Source organism: Herpailurus yagouaroundi, unplaced genomic scaffold (genome assembly GCF_014898765.1).
Source record: "Herpailurus yagouaroundi ecotype Mexico unplaced genomic scaffold, PumYag 77, whole genome shotgun sequence".
NCBI lineage: Eukaryota > Metazoa > Chordata > Mammalia > Carnivora > Felidae > Herpailurus > Herpailurus yagouaroundi.
In genome coordinates this window covers 31703019-31724319 of record NW_024412388.1, presented here as the reverse complement: position 1 = coordinate 31724319, position 21301 = coordinate 31703019, and the positions used below count along the sequence as shown (strand labels likewise).

Genomic DNA, 21301 nt, shown 5'->3' with positions numbered 1-21301 from the left:
ATTCAATGCCAAGAAGTCTGTTAATTATCGTTCCCAGAGCTCTGTTGAGCAGGAATACGGTACTTTGCACAATCATCCTAGTGTACATCATTTTGGTATGATTTTTAACCAATTTCAATCCCAACTGAACATCACCTGGATTTATGGACAATTACAGAGCCTTTTAAGAGCGAGGAGAACATAATGGCCAAGCTGAGATGAAAGATAAATTGCTTTTGCAAAGCTGAGACCAAATGATTGGGGCCAGTGTTCCCAATACATCATGAAATAGATCACCTAGCAAATTTCAATTTGTTTTTAGAACAAATTTGTCCCAGTTTTAGAGGGACTCCAACACCTTATGAATATTCGCAAAACCTTTATCTACATTTGGACAGTTCGAACCTATGGATTTTTTAAAAATCTGTTCGAAATTTTGAGATGTCAACCTAAGAGGCTCTGACATATCTGAAGAAGTCTGGTTGTAAGTACTGCTGAGTTCTGGAAAGGCACAGATTAAATACTAAAGTATTTACACAGGCAGAGAGGAAGATGCCTTTATGTGCTGCAGGCAGAGGAGAAAGAAGGGTCCTACCAAAGGAAAGAGCACCCCAACTTTAGTAGACCGCATCCCTACTTGAAGTCGCCACTGATGTTGCCTCACACTCAATCTCAAGTAGGGGAGTTTGATTCACTTAAATATTTATTGTGCACCTATTAAATGCCAACCGCTGCTCTAAGCATCTGATCTAAGCGGTCCCATGGTAGTGGTCCAGGAGTCTTTTTCAAGGGGGAAAAAGCTTTAGCCATCTATAGAAGAATCATTAAAGACAACTGTTCTCCTTGCTGGTCTTTCTCTTCATTCATAATATGTGAACTAAAACTGAATCCCTCAGAGTAACCCACTTTGAACCTCTGGTAGACTAGCTGTCTAGAGAATAAAAGTTGGTCAACACCACCATCTGCTTTTTTGGCAATCAAACTTGCAAATTAAACCAAGGCGAATAAAAACCAAAGCCCAGAGTCTCAAAGAGATATGTGAATACACATGTTCATTGCAGCATTATTCACTATAACCAAGAGGTGGAAGCAACGCAAATACCCACTGACAGATGAATGGATAAACAAAACGTGGTACACACATATATACGGAATACTATTCAGCTTTAAAAGGGAAAGAAATCCTGTCATAAGCTACAACATTACACTAAGTGAAATAAGCCAGTCACAAAAAGGACAAATACTGTATGATTCCACTTATGGAAGGTACTCAGAGTGGTCAAATTCAGCAACAGAAAGTAGATGGTAGCTACCAGGGGCTGGGGAGGGGGCAAAGGGTAGTTGTTGTTTCAGGGGTATAGAGTTTCAGCTTTGCAAGATGAAAAAGTCCTGGAGATCTGTTTCACAATAATGTGAATATACTTAACACTACTAAACTATACATTTTAAAATTGTTAAGATGACACGGTTTGTTACATATTCTTTTCCACAATTAAAAAAAAAAAAATCAAAACTCAAACTACAGAAAAGTTAAGTGCTGAGCTTGAACCTCCAGAGTTTATCTGGCCACTTGCCTGATCCTGAATTTTTGCTTCCATGCTCAAGCTGGAGTTGTGGCACTGGCCTAATCCCACCACAGCCCAGGAGGGCACTAGCTTTATGCCAGGCTGACTCCTGCACCAACACCTGATAAGCCTGAGATTACCCACTCAAAATATGAGCAAAATACCCTACATTTTACTTTATCATTTCTTTTTCTCCTCTATCTGAGACAGTATAGGTAACCACCACCTTTACACTAAATAAAAGAAACAATGACTTTTCAGTGGAAATTCATCTGTGAATGCAAGCCACTCTGAGAAAGGCCAAGCCAAATTCAGCTGCTGAAATGCCCCATATAAACAAACATGACCTACAGGTACATCAGAACATGAATCTGTTTTTTTTTAAGCCCTGAAGTCAGTGGGGCCTTTACCATAAAGAGAAGTTATTTTATTTTATTCATTCACTACTTGTTTATAGAGTCTATCTCTCCCACCAGGATGCATGTTCTGTGAGTGCAACGATCTTGTCTGGCCCGCTACTGGATCCACAGTAAGTAGCACAGCCACAGTAGGTATATAATAAATATTTGCTGAGTAAGCAAATAAACTGACCTCCTACGTCTGAGATTTAAAGACCACTAGCTCTAAGAAAGTGCAACATGAGTTCTACATTAGGAAGGAGTCCAGTATCTGTTCTGCTAGGATGCTTAATGCCTTCCGGGCAGGAATGACACATCTAAAACAGAGAGATCCTTCAGTATTTGCTAAAATGACACCAAATGGAACAGTCTTCACTAAGAAAATAACACTACACTCTTGAAATATTTTCATTCTAATGAGTCTCACCTCCTTCTACCACTGTCATACCACTTTACTCCTCCCCTCACCCCTATTACTCGCACAGTAACCTCCAGCCACTCTGAACTTCTTGTTGTTCCTTGAAACAGAAAGAAGGCCCTCCCCTCTGGGCCTCCAGGCCTTTACGAATGCCAATCTCTCTACCTAAGATACTCTCACACCCATCCTTTCCATCTGGTGAATGCTTCTCCTATTTCAAGATCCAAAAAAATGTTCCCTTTACTTAAAGCCTCCCTAACTCAACCAGGGAGGAACAAGCACTATGTCCTCTGTAATCCCGTAGCACTTCGACTTTTACTGTTTTAGACTCATCACTGTGCCTGCCTCAGTAAGTATATTCACTATCATATTCAATAAATATTCACTGAATAAATGACTCTGGTTGTAATTACTAGATTGTAAGCCCCTCAAGGGCCAGGGTTATATTTGATTCTTCTAAGTCAGTGGTTCTCAACGGGATGATTTTAGCCCCCAGGAGACACCTGCCAATGTACGGGGACGTTTTTGGTTGTCACAACTGGAGAAGATTGCTACTGGCATCTCATGAGTAGAGAGGTCAGAGATGCTGCTAAACATCCTACGGTGCACAGGACAGTCCCCCACAGCAGAGAATGATCCAGCCTAAATGTCAATAAAGCTGCTGTGCAGAAACCCTGATCTAAAGGGTATCTTTTAACACCTAGAAAGAGTGCCTGCTTACAGATTTGTTGTTGAATAAATTGCCCAACATCATTTATGATTCCAGAAATTTGGCAGGGCCACTGAAACAGGACTAAGAAATGAGCTACAGCTACTGAAGGAAGGTGAGAGCTCTGTTTTTCCACATTCTCCAAAAAATATGCCTCACATTAAGCTATCTCTGCATCAAAGCATCCGCTATACACCCACATGCCTAAGGAAAGCCACTAAGATATAAAAAGAAAACCCTTGTAGTTACCTCACTAAGGTAAATTACATCTTCATGTTCCCACCCAAAGGTAAGGAATGAACTATGCCTTTGTAAATGTACTTGAAATTAAAAACGTTTTACTCTCAGTATTGGTTATTCATCTCATAGGTCTTTACACTCTAGAAGCTTCTCCATTCTTACTTACCACTGTTAAATTCCGGATTTCTTCCATGACACGAGGCCAGAAGGACTGGAGGCTTTGCTGGGCATCGCTGCTGCTAGTGCCACCAAATCCTCCTTCTGTGGACATTCTGACAACTGAAAATAAACACATACATAAGATACATTAGAAGTAATAACGGCAGACTTTCTATTCAGGTTATTTATATCTTTCCTTATGGCTGTTTTCACAAATTCATTCAATTTTTCATTCTGAGAAGGTATATAATTGTGAAGAGGCTCTTGACACAAACTTAAATGTCAGCAAAAACATATGGAAAAAATGTTCCCTTCTATCCAACCTATACCACAGACACTAACAAGGAGCTCTAACTAGAAAACCTAAAATTACTAGAAATCCAAACTGAAATCTTAATGTGAATCAGGCCTTTAATGTCTTGTCTTAGGAGGGGGCAAAAAGGGTACTTGGTTGGTGCTCTAGTCTGGTCCATAATTTTCAATGCATTCCCTTGAATGTTTTTTCAAGTTCAACATGGTTTTCACATTCCATGTCACAGCCTGCAGCAGACATACTGAGGGTCCCAGTGACTAACACTGTATAGAAATGTAAACCCAAGTCTTAAAAGTAAGAGCCCATTTTATTCCTTTGTTTCAGACACCGTGGCCCCATTTCTTTGAGGCTACTGATGATTATTATTCCTTCTACTCTCCAGCTAATCTCCCTCCAAGGGCACAGAAGCACTGAAGCCTTGGCCAATAATTGAGTGGATGGCACCAAGTCTCCAAACTGGAACCACTTCCCAGTTCTTTCCTTACCTGAAGCCTTCTGTTAGGAACAAAGCCAAACAAAGCACACTGTCAACTGGAAGCTTTAAAGGTGGTTGAAAAATAACAGGGAATTAAATTTAGGATGAAGAAAAGAGGGTCAAAACCTGCATGCAGTCAACTGCTTTTGTGATGGGGGAGGGAAGATGAATAAGAACCCCCATATCAGTTAGAACAGTAGATGATACTATAAAGTCTTAAAAGATTTACGGTGGGAAAGTAAAAAACTCCAGATGGCATAAATGCTTATCTGGCAAATACTTAAATGCAAGAAACAGTTTAATTAAATACAAAGAACAAGAAACTTAGTGATGTCCTAAGAATTTCTATTCTGGGAAATTATTTAAAAAGGTTTAACATGCCAGTGAAAGGATGCTGGCAGAGAGCTATGTAAATCATTAAGAACTAATTCTGAAGGGCTGAAAGAAAAGCACCAAAGCCAAGCATCACGTGACCAAACGTGTTCCTTTCCAGACCCTGTGTGGACGCACACTGGGCAGATCACTCTCCGTCAGCCGAGTGGAATGAGGGCTGATAAATCATCAGTTTAGACTGTGAGGGTGTTTTGATTCCCTCTTAAATATTTGCCGGGATTGTCCTAGAGGTCTCTCTCTCTTTTTTTTTTTTTTCTTTTTCCTTCTAAAGGAAATGATGAGAGGAAAGAAATGGAAGGAAAACAAGAGTACAATCTTCAAAGCAAATTTCACTCTGGTGTAATGACATTAGTGGCTGATGATGTAATGGGAAAAGATTTGGAGCCAATTTCTGGTGGTGGAGGCCAACAAGCAGCTCCATACATCAACAGAACTCTAAGTACTAGGAAGCAATATGATCCTGGAGTTTCTGGAGGGAATTAAAGTGAAGAGTGTTGAATCACAGCTGAAACGACTAGATAAAATCTTTAGTCCTCAATAACCAAGTATGGTCCTCTCAACTCAGCTCCCACGACATTTTCATTCATCATTGTATGCACATGGCCTATACACTATTCTCTTAGATGTACTGAGAACAAAGAAATCAAAGTAATCTAGAGAAATTTTTTTTTTTAATTTTTTTTATGTTTGTTTATTTTTGAGACAGAGAGAGACAGAGCATGAACGGGGGAGGGGCAGAGAGAGAGGGAGACACAGAATCGGAAGCAGGCTCCAGGCTCTGAGCTGTCAGCACAGAGCCCGACGCGGGGCTCGAACTCACGGACCGTGAGATCATGAGCTGAGCCGAAGTCAGACGCTTAACTGACTGAGCCACCCAGGCGCCCCTAGAGAAGTCTATTTTTATTAACAGATACCTACAAGGTACTCAGGACAATGAAGACTGTATGTAACCTTTTAAAATGGAATAAAAAAATCTTTCCAGAAATAAAAATAACTATCAAAAAACTTAAAAAAGAATCTAACTTTTTATTGTATGGATCCATGGATAGGCCTGATCTAGCAAAATTTGCCACACAAACTGCTACAGTCAAAGGAGGAAGATGAACCATTGCCAGTGTGATATTTTTGTATACTTGCTAGTGACCGGTAGATTCAGTTTGAGTGCAAAAGGTCTGTGAGATTCAGAAAGTTGGTAACAAGTTTTGGTTGTCCTGTGATCTGTTCCCACAAACATTACAAAGGTGCTCAATTCAAGAAGCATCTTTAAATTCTGTCTGTGGACAGTATGCTTTTAAATTTTGAACTATCCCAACTAAGGATGTGCTGGTATGATCAGTTCCCAAACATCTGTGCAGTCAATAGATTATCAATGAACCTGGCTGGCTCAGAGCCACACACTTCTGGGAGTGAAGGTTAGGTACAAAACAGAAGTTGTCAAATACTTCTAGAATTGAAAAATGTACTAAAGGTTAAATATCTAACTTCAGATGCCCATCGGCATTAGAAAATCACAGACAATGGCAAAATATAGTCCATAATAATGTCCTTTGTATTCTATTGCATCACAGAAGTTTAGGACTGAAAAAAGAAAAAAAAAAAAAAAGACATCAAAAGCCGCCAAGGCCCACCTATCTAAAGAACACTGCTCTACTCCAACCTCTGCCAAACCTCCTCAATCCCATCCCAAGTGGTCATTCAACTTCAATATGAGTATCTCCTTCCTCAGTTTTGGGAAAATGGCTTGCTGATAAGGCATTCTTTTCCATCTTTGAACAGCTCTCACTGTTCTTTACATTAGGTTTTATTTTCAAAGTTCCACTTGAGCTTTGGATTTAGAGTTATAGGCTTTATGATTTTTCCATCCAGAAACCTCTTTTTATAAATTTCTGACTTCAAAACCACAGGTATTCTCATCAGAAACAGAAGATCTCATTAGGAGCAGGATTTCTAGCATCTCTGCACAGAGATTGCTTCTCGGCCTTTTGGCTAAGATCAAGTGTAGCATCTTTGCACAGAGATGATGAGTAGGTAATTCTGTTAATACCTCTTTGTTACTGTAAATTCCAAGAAAAGGTGACTACTTTCATTCAAAAGGTTTTCATTAAAGCAGATCTGGTCATTACACAGGGCTTTAAAAATTAGACCAAATCTCAGGGTGCCTGAGTGGCTCAGTCAGTTAAGCATCTGACTCTTGAACTTCGCTCAGGTCACGATCTGATGGTTCCTGAGTTTGAGCCCCACGTCGGGCTCCATGCTGACAGTGTGGAGCCTGCTTGGGATTCCCTCTCTCTGCCCCTCCAGTGTGTGTTTGTTCTCTCTCTCTCTCTCTCTCTCTCTCTCTCTCAAAAAAAATTAATTGAAAAGAAATTAGACCAAATCTCAAGCAACAGATTTTATAAGAACAAATTGGTGTTCTCAATATTTTCCCACTGAGGCACAGGATTAAAATAACGAAACCTAATCAGCATTTTGCTCACCAAACACCCCAACAAGTTAAAAAAATATATAAACTGACCTTAATCTTATTACTTCTGATTTTAATAATTAATGCATTAATTGCCACTGAGTTGATTCTGCTACAGAAGTAGCCTATTCATAACATTTACAGCTCATGAAATACATGCCAGATTCATTTTCTAGAGTAATGAGAGAAGGTATGTTAAAAAGTAAGAAAGATTTATATTCCAGGATCCTTTTTATTCCATGTTAAATTGCTATCTCATCACAGGACAAAGCTATTTATACACAGTTGACAACAAAACTGCCTTAAGATCAAGCTGTATTAGCTTTAGATCACTCATGAGACATGCAGCATAGAATTTCCCAGATTTAATTATTAGTATTAGATTTACCATTCATGTTAATTACTTCATACTACCTGAATAAGACGTTTAACTATTTAATAAAGACATAAGGATCAGATGAAGTATATAGAATGGTTGTTGCCAGAGGTAATCTCAACTCCCAATACCTATTAATTTACCTGCTTTTTTAAAAACAGTTTGCTTTCCAAAGCTAGAAAGAGAAGAATCAAGGTCCATCACAAAAAGGCTGTTTCTCCAATGCTCAACTAACAGCCATCTGTCCACAAGTCTTCTCTAAACATCCCCATCCGAGGGGCGCCTGGGTGGCGCAGTTGGTTAAGCGTCCGACTTCAGCCAGGTCACGATCTCGCGGTCCGTGAGTTCGAGCCCCGCGTCAGGCTCTGGGCTGATGGCTCAGAGCCTGGAGCCTGTTTCCGATTCTATGTCTCCCTCTCTCTCTCTGCCCCTCCCCCGTTCATGCTCTGTCTCTCTCTGTCCCAAAAATAAATAGACGTTGAAAAAAAAAATTTTTTTTAAATAAACATCCCCATCCAAACGTGATCACTCCTTCCTGTGAACCTTCAGGGCCCTTGATCTGCACCTCTTTCTGCCTTCACCAGATTATCTTATATGATCATTATTTATGTGTATGTCTTATCATATTTCCCTTTCTGGTTTACAAGCTCCTTGTAGGTAGGACCTAAATATGATTTATCTCTGGATCCCTCACAGTATCTAGCACCCAGTTTGATTACTTCTGAATGAAGAGGCAAAAGAATTGCTGGGTATGGCCTTTCTGAGAAAAAGAGGTCTCTTGAAGAGTGTGGCCCTGAAATAGACTTAATGGGATTGCCTGAACAACCAAAGGAAGTGGTTATAGGAGCTATTCTGGGAAGCTCAGATAAAGGGGGTTCTCTCTGGGCCTTTAAAGTAAGAAGGACAACAATCAGAAATCCACCTAAAACTTAGTGAAGTGAATTTAAGATAAAAGGGCAGGGTAGGAAGGCCACACCCCCACACCCCCATACACACCTTGTGCAAGTTGCAAGGCAGACTGGAAGCCTGGAAACATGGGTGCATACCATTCCCAAGTGTAAATCTTTTGAAAGACAGAACTTTGTCAGGAAGGTGACCACGACAGATTAGAAAAGTTTGAAAAATTAATGACAAAAGGTAAGTAGGAGGAGGGCAAGTATCTCTGGCCATACATTAGCAGGAAGAGAAGGAGAAAAGCATGGAGGAAACGAGATGATTCAATCATATCATTGAAGGATGGAAAATCTAGCTGTCACTCTAATATCCAGTTACTCTATCATTGATGAAGAAAGAAAAAGAGACCTAAGCAGTTTTCAAAACATCTCAGAACAGAGTGTTCCTCTTTTTAAGATCTTGGAAATATTCCAAGCTCTTCCTCTTGACCAGGTACCACGATTCACCAAATCCTCCCTCAGTGATATGCCTAGACATGAAACAGGATGTATCAAAAAGATCTACCTCATAAAATTATATAGAAATATAAGTTTTATTGCAATATGCCCTGGTTTCTAAAACTCTGTACCTTTAGACTTTAGCTCTCTTTTCTTGGCACATAATCTCATTTGCTCTATGAAAGTCCTTTACAATATTCCTAAACCCACTTTACAGCTCTTTGAAAATAACTAAAACCAAATAGATGTTGTTGGGAGATAATACCTAAAACCCTAATATAACAACTGTTCAAGGAAAAAAGATCAAAGAAAGCTCCCTTGAAATGAAACGCAACCCTTGACCAATGCTGCTTTCTATTAAAGTACTAGAGCTGACCCATTCCAGGCAGTCAGGTTTCACCTAAAAACAATACTCTTACTGTCAAATGCAAATATATCTTAGCCCAGTTTTGACTGAAAAACAAATCTAAACATTGGTACCACCATTTCCTTTTAATGACCGCCCCCCAATCCAACTTGCGGCCTTTAGGCTATAAGCAACCTTAATCATTCCTGTGTATCTCCAACTTAACATGTATCAGTTATCTCCCTATGTGCAAAGCACATACCTTCTTCACTCCCTTTTGTGCCTTGCATTTTGAGCATGCCTTCCTCTGTCATTAGATGACATGTTTTTTATCTTGTCCAACTGCCAGCATTTTTGCATGCCTTTTATTACATTCCAGTACTGTTCAGATATTTATTGTAGTTAGCTCCAGGTTCATTTGAAATAGCCAAAACTGTTGGAATGTTATATTTCAAATGGTGAGAGAGCGATACACAGAAAAAAAAAAAAAGAATGTTAATGTGAATTACTAGATGGATAAGAAGGGGGTAGGATTTAAGCTTATTTGTGCTTGCTATTTTAGATATTCTTCTAAACTACAAAGAAAAGTGTAAATGACATTTGAAAACTGAGACTTTTGAAACCAAACAATTCCACCAACAGTCAATTTGGTTCTAAAGTTTGTACAGATGGACCCATCATCAATCATGGCTAAAGAGTATTTCAAACCTTAAGGAGGCATGCATTCTCTACAATAAAACCAATCTCGAATCAACAATTTCAGGAGAAAAATAGCATCACTCTGGAAATTAAAAGACCTACGTCTGTGAACTGGCCTACTGCCTACTAATTGGTGGCCCTGGGCCAGTCATTCCACTAAAGCACTCCAGGAGCAATGTATACTCACCATGTAGGCCAAAGGGGTGGTCTGGTATGGAAGACCAACACTTCACTAGTTGATGCAATAAATGAATGAATACAAAAGAAGGCAGGGTGACTAGAGAGAAAAGAGGGGTCAACAATCTTTATTTAAGCTCATCTAAGGTTTCTACTTAATCACGCAAGAAAGCACTAAGCGTAGTGCCAGAAACCTTCTTACTTAAGTTCTAAACCCTTACTTGACCGTAGATCAGCTAGTCATACTTACTATTCGCAGGTGATTATACAGTATCCAGTACTATAAGAATGAATAATGCAGCCTGACTGAAGACCCCTTTCCCCAACCCTGATTAATGCCAAGTTCAATGTTTGAGGGTGTGTCTGTTTTTAGCTCCAAGAGGCTAGGTATGAAGTTGCTTTTCAAACTGCCTACTAGAAAAACCATGCTTCCCAAAAGACGAAGGGTTGGAACTAGCTGCACATTGCTCTCCCCAAAGATCTGTTCACAAGGACACATTTTTAAATTGGCAGCAGAAACACTTTGCTTCAAAAACAAAAACATGTTTCTGTTTGCTATCTACTACAACATAATCTTTTAAACAAGGGCCAGATCATAATGCAGTTATAACTAGAAAATAAATGAAGGCACAGCATCTGGTATAAGCAATGAAACTTATAGGAAGGCATGAACAAAACATTTTAAGATTTGTTTCTGTGGAATAGAAAATGATGTGTAAACATCTTACTTCACACACTTTCTTCATTTCTTCAGTAATGTTCTTAAACCATCCCTGCATACAGGACAGCAATAAAACACTATTTTGTATGTTGGAGGAAAAAAAATCAAGTATTTTAGTGAAGTATTCTAAAGCAAGGGTCTGTGAACTACAGACCACAGGCCAAATTTGGCCTGCAGCCTGTTCTCATAAAATAAGTTTTATTAGAAGACTGCACCATCATTCACTTACACTATGGCTGCTTTCATGCTACATTAGCAGAGCTGAACAGTTACAGCATAAACTGTATGGCCTGCAAGCCAAAAATATTATCTGGCCCTTTACACAAAAAGGATCAGATAACATTTAGAACCCAGTTCGAAACTGTTAAGTTTTATTTCAATGAATCCTTCCATGAGAGAAGAGTGTCATCCCTCATTTACTGATGGGGAAACTTAGCACCAGAGGTGGAGAAACTTGCCCTAGATCACACAGCTTTTACACAGCTCCCTCACCTGTTCAGCCTCCATTAGGAAGGAGTGAGCTGGGCCAACCCGCTCCACCCCACAGGAATATTTGTTAATCTCTTTGACTAACCTCCAACCGCTGGAGAGTAAATAAATTCTTGCAAGAAGAATGGAGAGTTACTGGTTTTTCAGGCTCTAAGCCTGAAAGAGAATTCTGACATGAGTTGGAGACAGAAACAGTGCCAGGAGCCTGAGTTTTAAATTGTATCCTAAAACAAAGAGGCATTTTGCTTGCTGGATTCCTTCTGAGATTCAGAAACCCTGAGAACCACCTCTTCCTGTTCTGGCAGGATCCTGTATTTGTGTGTGCCCAGGAGAGGTGAGAAGTAGGACTCTGCAGAATGTTTCGATGCCAACTTAAGAGCTGTTGAGTTCACAAACTACTTGTCACAGTCATTACCCTCAATTGATCTTCACTCAGCTCAGTGATAAAGAGATCAATATTATTTCAATTTTACAAATAAGAAAGCAGAGGATTAGTTATCTTAAGTTACTTGCTCAAGATCACAATATAGTTAATGGTGGAGCTCTAAAATTCTGTTCTTGCCTTAAGTCAGCTTGTTCATCCTCACTTTTTGCACTGTTTAAAGGTATGTGTATATTCAAACTGTTCAGAGAGATAAGCAGTCTTGGCTTAGATCAATGACTCAAATCCTTAACCCAAATGATCATTTTTATCCACCTGCTCCCATCATTTCTGTGACAATAATAGAAGATGCTAATAGCACTCTTATCTACTACCATATAAACATCCTTTTCTTATTTCTCTGTTGTCTCTTTCCAAGCTCTGTCCTTTTTTCTTTCCTATTTTTTCCTTCCCCTTTGCAGGTCTCCAGGTCAGTAGGCAGCACCTATGAATACTCAGCTGTGAGCAGTGGGGGGCAGTAAAGTACAGGATAAATACATAAAGAAAATGTACTGGACATGGAGGTTCTCCCTCTCTGACGACTAACTTGCTATGTTTATGATCTTGGGCAAATCTCTTAACTTCTTGGGGGCCTTTGTTCACCTGCAGGAGCACCTCACAGGGCAGTTGCAGCACACAAATGGGAAAATACATGCTAGAAGGCCTCGAAAAATACCAAGAATCATACAAATGCCAGATGGCATATAATCTTCACTGCTCAGAGCTAGATAAGACATCTAATCCTGGCCTGAATGGTCTCAGACAGAACATCAAGTCCAAAGTCCAACCTCCCTTAGGTACTGTAGTCAGTAACTCAACTTGCTTCATCCTCTAATTTAGACTTACTTTGTTTCCATGCATCTGAAACTGGACTCTTAGAAAATATGCTAAAAACAAATACAGAGAAATCTTCTCCCATCTCTTTTAATAGACAAGAAATAAATTTTACAGCCCTTTAAACTATTAAATTTAGAATGAGTGTACTGATCCAAATAAGCAAAGAATTCAAATGGAAATGACTAGGAATGCTCCACATTTAAATCCCTGAGAATGTCAATGACCAGTAGCTATGCAGGTTTCCCCTCCAGACTAAGCCAAAAACATTTAAATTCCTAGAACATGTCTCCTTGGACACCTCAGACTTCTGTAAGCTAGGAGTGTGTGTGGCTGCTTTGTCCTTCAGAAGAAATCTTGTTACTTTAGAGGGCACAGGAGACCTAGAGTCTAGGCAGCCTCCACCCTACCTGGCCCCAAAGGCTAAGAAAAAGATTCTGTTTTGAGCTCTGAAGAGACCTCTGGCTCCTTCCATCTCCATCCCAAACCCTGGAGTACAGGGAACATGTTCTGAAAGCAAGAACTATTCAGACTATCTCATGGACTGAAACCAATCTTTTACGGGTTTTTTTGGTTTTTTTTTGGGGGGGGGGAGCACTGTTAAGAAGCTTGCTTTTTACAGTACAACTGTAACAAATTAAACCAAATATACACGCTAATTAGTGACCACTAAATTTTTTTCTCCCCAAGAAACCATTCCCAGCACCCAATAAAATCTATTTCTACAATTAACATATTCACTTTCTTCAGACTTGTGTGGCATGTTATTATTTGGCCATTATTTCTTAAGCCTAAAATTTCCCTGCTCCTATCTTCTCCCCAGTTCTTATGTAATTGTCTTTGTTTCTGGCACATCCTCAAGGGAAACATGCCTTGCTCATAGTAGGAATTCAACACAAATCTACTGGACAAATACAAGCTCCTCAAAAACTATTTTAAGACTCCAAGTATCTTTGGCCTCACTCTGGGTCCTTTTCTCTGAAATGTTCACATGGGGAAACCCCTTCTTAAGTGCCTGTACTCTGCTGTGCAATAACCTTTGTGCAGTAATCCAACAGAAAAGTAAAAAAAAAAAAAAAAAAAAAAGTAGGTATGGAGAGAAACCTGTTCTTCGTCAGAAAACATACCACGAATGCAGATAATTCTCTAATCATGGACTCCACTGGAAAACGGGAGATTGTACTGATGAGTTAATCCATCTAAAACCGGGGGTAGGGCAGTGAGCAAAGAATTCTCAATTAAAAACCTGCAGGGTATTGTAAGAATGTCAATGCGAGCTTGGTTGTATTGATTTGGCTGTATGGATTCTGCTGATTCACAGACACACTAAATTCTGCCCTCTGCTAAGTGTCTTTTATCATTGACTTAAATGTTGAAAGGAAGGCAGGCAATGAAAAAAGCAGAAGAAACAAATCCTCCAGGCCCAACAAGCACTGACCCTCCTACCTCCAGGTATGTAGCTGTCAGGAACTGAGAATGTAAAGACGACTTCAAAGAGTGGAAAGCAACTGAGATGGTAATGCTAGTCCTTTCCATCTGTACATGCTGTATGTGCACTTTGTACAGTAACTCTCTTTCTGTCATCTCATTTGTTTTTCGCTATAAACACGGCACAGGTACTAATGAATATTCCCATCTGACAAAAACACTTCAGACAGACTGAGGGACTTGTCAGAAGGCACAGGGCAAGCACATGCCAGAGCTCAAATGAAAATCCACGTGTCCTGACACTCAGTTCTGTGCTCTTACACCGCATGTCCTCCTCCCTTCGTAGAATTAGTAACTCAACAGAGGACCAAAAACTTAATAATGTATGGGTCTTCGAAGCCTGGAACATAAATAAGTCCATCATTCTCCTGGAAGTACTCCAAAAGACCAAGATGCCAGATTCTTATACATTTCAAAGTGGAGAGCTTTGTTTTCAAACTGGTTAAAGCTGCAGTTGCCCACAAGGACTGGGAAGTTGAGGTTACCTGGTCATTAACCAAGAGTGAGGATGAAAAGGTTTGGTAGATCAAGTTAACTCTCTGGGGGCCTGGTGATGGGAAGTCCCTTTACTGCTTCCCTTTGGTTCAGAGATAGCCTTAGCCTGGCCCTCTGGCTGGAGGTGCGTGCACATTAACAGGAGGAATCACCTGACTCAGTATTATTCAGTGTCGCACAATTATAGCTATTGCCACATTGTGAACATGATGACAATGTTGTTTTACTTGTGCAGCCATCACTCCAAGAAATCAGAATTCCTTTGTCCTAACTACCTCACTAGGGGTAAAGCAAGGATTAGAAATCACAGCTAGGAAATATAAAGCAACTGATGATCTAAAAACACCATAAGGCATCTAAAAATACCAATCTGTGGTTCCAGATAAGAACACAAATCTAGGGGGTGCCCAATACACACCATAATGTGTGCATTTGCACAACTAAGGAACACCATAGAACACATAACACAACTCTAACCTCATATCCATTCGGAAAAAGTCCTTCAACTACTTACTGACCTTAGTGAATTTAGGATTCAGGAAAGACAAATTTCCCACCACACTGGTGGTACTCATTTAGTACCTACCTATTTGCACTAGGCCGTGTTCTGAAAAGAAAAGTGGCTATGTTTGAGAAAACTTAAAAAATAGGGGCGCCCAGGTAGCTCAGTCAGTTAAGCATCTGACTCAGGTCATGATCTCTCTGTTTTGTTTGATGGAGCCCCAGGTCACGCTCCGCGCCGGCAGTGTGGAACCTGCTTGGGATTCTTTCTCTCTCCCTTTCTGCCCCTCCTCCACTCATACTGTCTCGGTCTCTCTCAAAATAAATAAACTTAAAAAAAATAACTCAGGGGGCACCTGGGTGGCTCATTCAGTTAAGCGTCAGACTTCAGCTCGGGTCATGATCTCACAGCTTGTGGGTTTGAGCCCCACATTGGGGCTGTGCTGACAGCTCAGAGCCTGGGGCCTGTTTCAGATTCTGTGTCTCCCTCTCTCTCAGCCCCTCCCCCGTTCGTGCTCTGTGTCTCTCTCTCAAAAATAAATCAACATTAAATTTTAAAAAAATAATAATTCAGTTTGACTATATATTTGCTCCTTTTATGATCAACTGTTTAGTCATTTCATGTAAGATTATGTGTGATCTCTGGAGAAAAAAAAATTTTTATGTGTCTCCTTTCTGGGGAAGAGCAGCACACACAAGAAGAGGTGGAAGGAAGAATTAGTCCTGGAAGATGGACACAGCTATAGCTTGTTTTTCATACAAAGTAACAAGGTGCAAAGAGCACAGGGCTTATGCCACTAGGCTCTGCCTCTTACTTCCTCACCCACAAAATGGGATTAATATTTCTGTCTTACCTACCTTAGGTAAATACCAAGTGACAGAATGAATATCAAATCATTCCATTAACTGTAACGTACTATTTCATATAAACATTACATACTATTATGCTGCTTAACTACCTTCAAGGCTAGCTTCATGGGTATTTGGCCATTTAACTACCAGGAGAGACATAATCACGGAATTCAGGATATAAATTAATAATCACATAGGATGGCTGGAAATTTACCACTTTTTCTCTAGTGAAAAGTTTATTACTTTTATTTTAAATTGAGGGTAATTACAACATACCTAGCCTAGAAACTAAATATACGTGCCTTATATTAAAAGTTCTGCAAAAAAATTAAAATCTATAAAATAAAAGTTCTGCAAAATCCTACAGACGAGGCTATCCTATTGCTGGTAATTTATATTGTATGCTGCTCATTAGTGTTATCATGATCATGTGGCTATAAGTTACTTGCTAAGCAAATGCTACCGAATTCCTACATGTGTATTTATGCTTCATGCAGAGGCTGCCATTTGAGACTTTATTATAAAGTTAACACCAGTGAAGATCAAGCCCCAAGCAACTTGGGAAACAAACCAACAACCTAGTTTTTGTTGTTGTTTTATTTTTTTTTTAAGTTTATTTACCTATTTTGGGAGAGAATTGGAGAGAACGTACGAGGAGGGGAGGAACAGAGAGAGATGGGGAGAGAGAATCTCAAGCAGGCTCCACGCTGTCAGCCCGATGTGGGGCTCGAACGCACCAACCGTGAGATCATGACCTGAGCCGAAACCAAGGGTCAGATGCTTAACTGACTGAGCCACCCAGGCCCTCGAATGACTTAGTTTTTGCACTGGACAGAAGTGTGTATATGGTTAAAACTTAAACAAGAAAGCTTATGGCTATACATACCTACACACATATACAGAAACATATATATAACTAATCTCAAGGAACTAGTGTAAAACATTTCAAGGAAATGTTTGTACATATTCAGAAGAAATGAAGGCCACCCGATTTTAAAGCAGGATTTCTAGTCTTCTACATATCAAAGCACACACTGAAAATGTTAATATTAGCTTTCTGAATACTTAAGCTATGGGCTGATACTGACGCCCTCATTCCGTTTAACTTGTCACAAGATCATGTATCACGCATGGTGCTCTAAGTATTCTGAGAAAAATGTGGGCTAACAATGACACCTTACTTCGTTATGTAGGCCTGGAATAGGGAAGCTATAGATATTCTCTGGTTTTAACTAAACCAACATTTTAAAAAAGGAATAAGCAATTTTAAAGAATACTAATGCATATATGGGAGTTGCACACTCAGATGATAGGGGTGCACAATCAAAAAGGCTTACAGAACACTGACCTAGACAACTCCACTATGTTCACTTCTACATGTCTCAGCTTGAGGGTACAACCTTTTGTTTCCAATTTTGACATGAAACTTTATTCTTCTGGTCCTTCTATTTTCTCCCTTGATTCTCTCTCATCTTTTCCCCAGGTTCAGCCATAATCTCTACAGCCTAAATTCCAAGTATACATTCCCAGTTCTGCTATTCCTCCAGTCCTGCATGTTGGACCTCCCAACTGGAAAGCCACCCAGAATTCAAACTCAAACTCCATGTGTCCAAATTCTTCCTCTTTCCCCAAACCTGCTCCAACTTTTCAGTTTCTATCTTCCAGTCACCTAGGCTTGAAACCTCAGAGTTGTCCTAGACTCTGTTGTTCAATTCTAATCAATTCCAGGTTCTGGAGTAACAGTGTCCAACAGTGTCCATCTCCTGACCTTTCTTCATATGGCCACTATCTCTATTCAGGCCCTCATCATCTCCGTATAATAACAAATATGATGATCGTAATACCTAATACTGGTTTAGTGCTGTGTGTCAGGTACTAGCATACCTGACTTTTCACCCCCATAACAATCCTGTAAGGGTTGTGAACCCAGTATGCAAACTCACTGCATCGTTCACTGTTTCTGGTGCCTTCTACTCAAATTCTACTCATGTCTACATAATAAATACATAATAAATCTCTTCATAAATCTTATAAAAGCACACACCTGAGACTGCCACATCAATCTATCACCCCAGATCTTCAACGGTTCACCAATTCAAGCAGAGATGGTTCAAATTTCTTGACAGTCAAGGCCCTCCAACAGCAGACCCCAACTTACTTCTCCAGACTTCTTTTTCCACTCCCTCCTGTCCCTAACTCATCTCCTTATATGGTCTAAGCAGACTGGACCATTCACTGCTCTCTTCGGCACAGGCTGCACTTTTTCAGTCATGACCTTGCTCCTCCTTTCCCCATGCTTGGAATGCCCTTGTTCTTACCTCCCTGAGTCCAACGCTCAGTTAAACTGCCTTCCTTCATTCCTAAGTCAGAAGTAGAGGTCTCCCCTCCTCTGAATTGTGTCCTCTGCTTGTACTTTCCATATCAGTTTCATGTACTTGATATACATCCTCTGTTTCTCCTACCAGATTGTTAGGTCCTGGAGTAAAATGTTATTTGTGCACGTTTTTAAGTCTCCACGTATAAGACATGCATGCGTGCTGAATCAGTGAAAGAAAGTATAGAGCGTACACCTTTGGGACTTCCTCGTAGGTAAGAACTATACAGGTTAAGGAGATAAAGGAAAAATTCATTCTATCTGGGGTATTTCCAGTCAAGCAGGTCTTGCTTTAGTTTTCTATGTAAATGAAATGATGAAGACAGACCAAATGATAATACTTCCAAGAAAAAAGGTAACCAAGCGAATTGGCACTGCTGTTTGCTGTGGTTTGTCTCCTTTCTTCCTTTGAACTAAAGAATACAAGGTCATAAACTATGTTATGCCACTTTAAGGTTAAACATTTACTAGATTTTTTTTCTTTAGTTTTGCATTTACACTGGAATTTACCTTTATTTCTTATCCTTCAAGTGCCCTTTTTCACTAGAGTGCAGCACTGAAACTCATCATAGCGAACAATCAACAGAGGAAAACTTTTGGTCACTTATTGAACAGTGGGGTCTGGCTTTGGGACACCAAGGGGAGAGACAGGAAGAGAAGAATGACAATACAAACAGAATCTGACCAAGTTCTAAAGATCTGGGCCCAACAGTGAGGCAGCAGAGAGAAGAGATTAAAAAGAAAACTAAGCTTCTGGGAAATTCAGACATGAGGAAGATACTATCCAGCTGTGTCTATTCTAATTTTCAGACACGGTATGCCTCAGCACTTAAACATTACATAAGATGCACATCATTCAGGCTCTCATTCTTTCAATGAATTGGACCTTTAATTCAAATATATGAAGGTGGTGAAAAGAAATGCAACTACAAAGAAAAAATGTTAAAGGTTCAGGGGGCACCTGGTGGCTCAGGTCATCATCTTGCAGTTCACGATTTCGAGCCCCACATCGGGCTCTGTGTTGACAGCTTAGAGCCTGGCGCTGCTTCAGATTATGTGTCTGTCTGTCTCTCTCTCTCTGCCCCTCTCCTGCTTGCACTCTCTCTCAAAAATAGAAACAAACATTTAAAAATAAGTAAATAAAATGAAAGTTTCAAGTAGATTATAGTCTATCAGAGAATGCAAAATAAGAACAAAACCAAATCCACAACTACCCAAACACACACGTGCAGACACACAATACAACTGTTGGTGGTAAAGATTAAAGTCAACATAGTTAAAATATTATTTGGGGAGTATACAGGTAACGATTTCTATTTCAGTCTTGTCGAATGCTTAAAATGATCCTGAGGGGCACACGGGTTGCTCAGCCAGTTAAGCGTGGGACTCCTGATTTCAACTCATCACAATCTCACAGTTCATGAGTTCAAGGCCCACACTGGGCTCTGCACTGACAGCATGGAGCCTGCTTGGGATTCTCACTCTCTCCCTCTCTCTCCGCCCCTCCCCTGCTCATGCTCTCTCTCTCTCAAAATAAGTAAATAAATGTTAATAAATAAACAATAAAATAAAATGATCCTGAGACCTTAGTTATAAATACCAGTTGACTCACTTGAACAACCAGGCCCAAACTTGTTTGGGAGTTAGCTTGTCTGTAAGATGTATTCACCACCACCACCACCACCACCACCAAAAAAACAAAACTAAACAAAACAAAAACCCAACTAACTGGCATGCAGGTGTTGTGTTTGTACACCTTAGTTTACTTCCTCGTAATATATGAAAGTAACCAGCTCTCTGGGACACCTCAGCCAGGTGGACACCATTAGCTTCCTAGCTGATTCTCTACTTTCTGAATAAGCAACTGGCTGAGGCAAGAAATCTTCATATCCCAAAAGGGACTACAAGTCTGCTGCCACAGCAGACTTTCTAACCAACAGACTCCACATGGAGACTTCTGAACCTCTTACCTAGCCCATTTTCCCTGTTCCTTCTGTGTTCAAACAGCAAACCTGTATGGATATGCCAAAAGGAAGAGAAATATGAAAAATAAAAAGTAAAGAAACCTGGAATGAACTAAGTGGGAGCTGAATCTCTGAATCTGCATAGGCCAGTCATTAAAAAGCTGACAAGACTGGGGCACCTGCGTGGCTCAGTTGGCTAAGGGTCTGACTTTGGCTCAGGTTGTGATCTCAGGTTTTTTTCATGAGTTGGAGCCCTGCATCAGACTCTGCGGAGCCTGCTTCAGATTCTGTCGCCCTCTCTCTGTCCCTCTCCTGCTTGCTCTCTCTCTCTGTCAAAAATAAACATTAAAATTAAAAATTAAAAAAAAAAAAAAAAAGGCTGACAGACAAGGGCACTTAACCTCTCTGGGCATCAACTTCCCCACTTTACAAGAAAGGAAGTAGACTAGATCCTGAAATGATTTCCATCAGCTTAACTTAAGAGTATAAAAACTCTGTATGCATATGTTATTGGGGATAGAAATAGGCAAAAATAAATCCACTCATGAAGAAGACCACGTACAAATGATTGGCTTTAAGAATGCTTTTGGGGTTACTGATGCCTCCACGAAAAGTATAGAGCTTCTCTAAAAGGAGATCTCATTTTGTTTTAGGAACAGAAAGCCCACAGTGACCATGACTGTTGTTTTCAAATATACACATCCCTGGAAGCGGACTTTTATTTGGAGAGGCCAATGCCAATTTTGGCAAACCTTATTCTGTGTGAATGATTCTTTCAATGCACAGAAAGGAGGCAGACATCAATGCTGACTGACCACGCCTGAGAGGAAGTGACTTAATAGGACAGGAAATCAAATAGATCACAAAACATCCACCCCACCCCAGGGGAAGAAAAAGAGTCCTAAAAATAGAGGACACCAGGCATGTAAAATGGGTGATAAAGAACCCCCCCTGGGTTTCCACCATTTATCTTGGAAATTTATCTCTGTCACAGTATGTATCAGCTATGTGAAATTCATGCTAGTGCTTATATTTTGATGAGAGACCAACTATTTTATTT

The 21301-nt window shown here is 40.0% G+C and overlaps 1 protein-coding gene and 1 pseudogene across 3 annotated transcripts in view; one reads left to right on the top strand and one right to left on the bottom strand.

Moving 5' to 3' along the window:
- The window catches only part of NFYC (nuclear transcription factor Y subunit gamma), a 66552-nt gene that overhangs the window by 25869 nt on the left and 19382 nt on the right, over positions 1-21301 (bottom strand). For all 3 annotated transcript variants that reach the window (XM_040469807.1, XM_040469808.1, XM_040469806.1), the window contains one exon: positions 3476-3588. In XM_040469807.1, the coding sequence (XP_040325741.1) occupies positions 3476-3580 (105 nt within the window). In that variant the 5' untranslated portion in view covers positions 3581-3588. Of the gene's footprint in view, positions 1-3475; positions 3589-21301 lie in introns of those variants that run through there.
- Positions 6616-6698, top strand: LOC121027944 (uncharacterized; annotated as a pseudogene).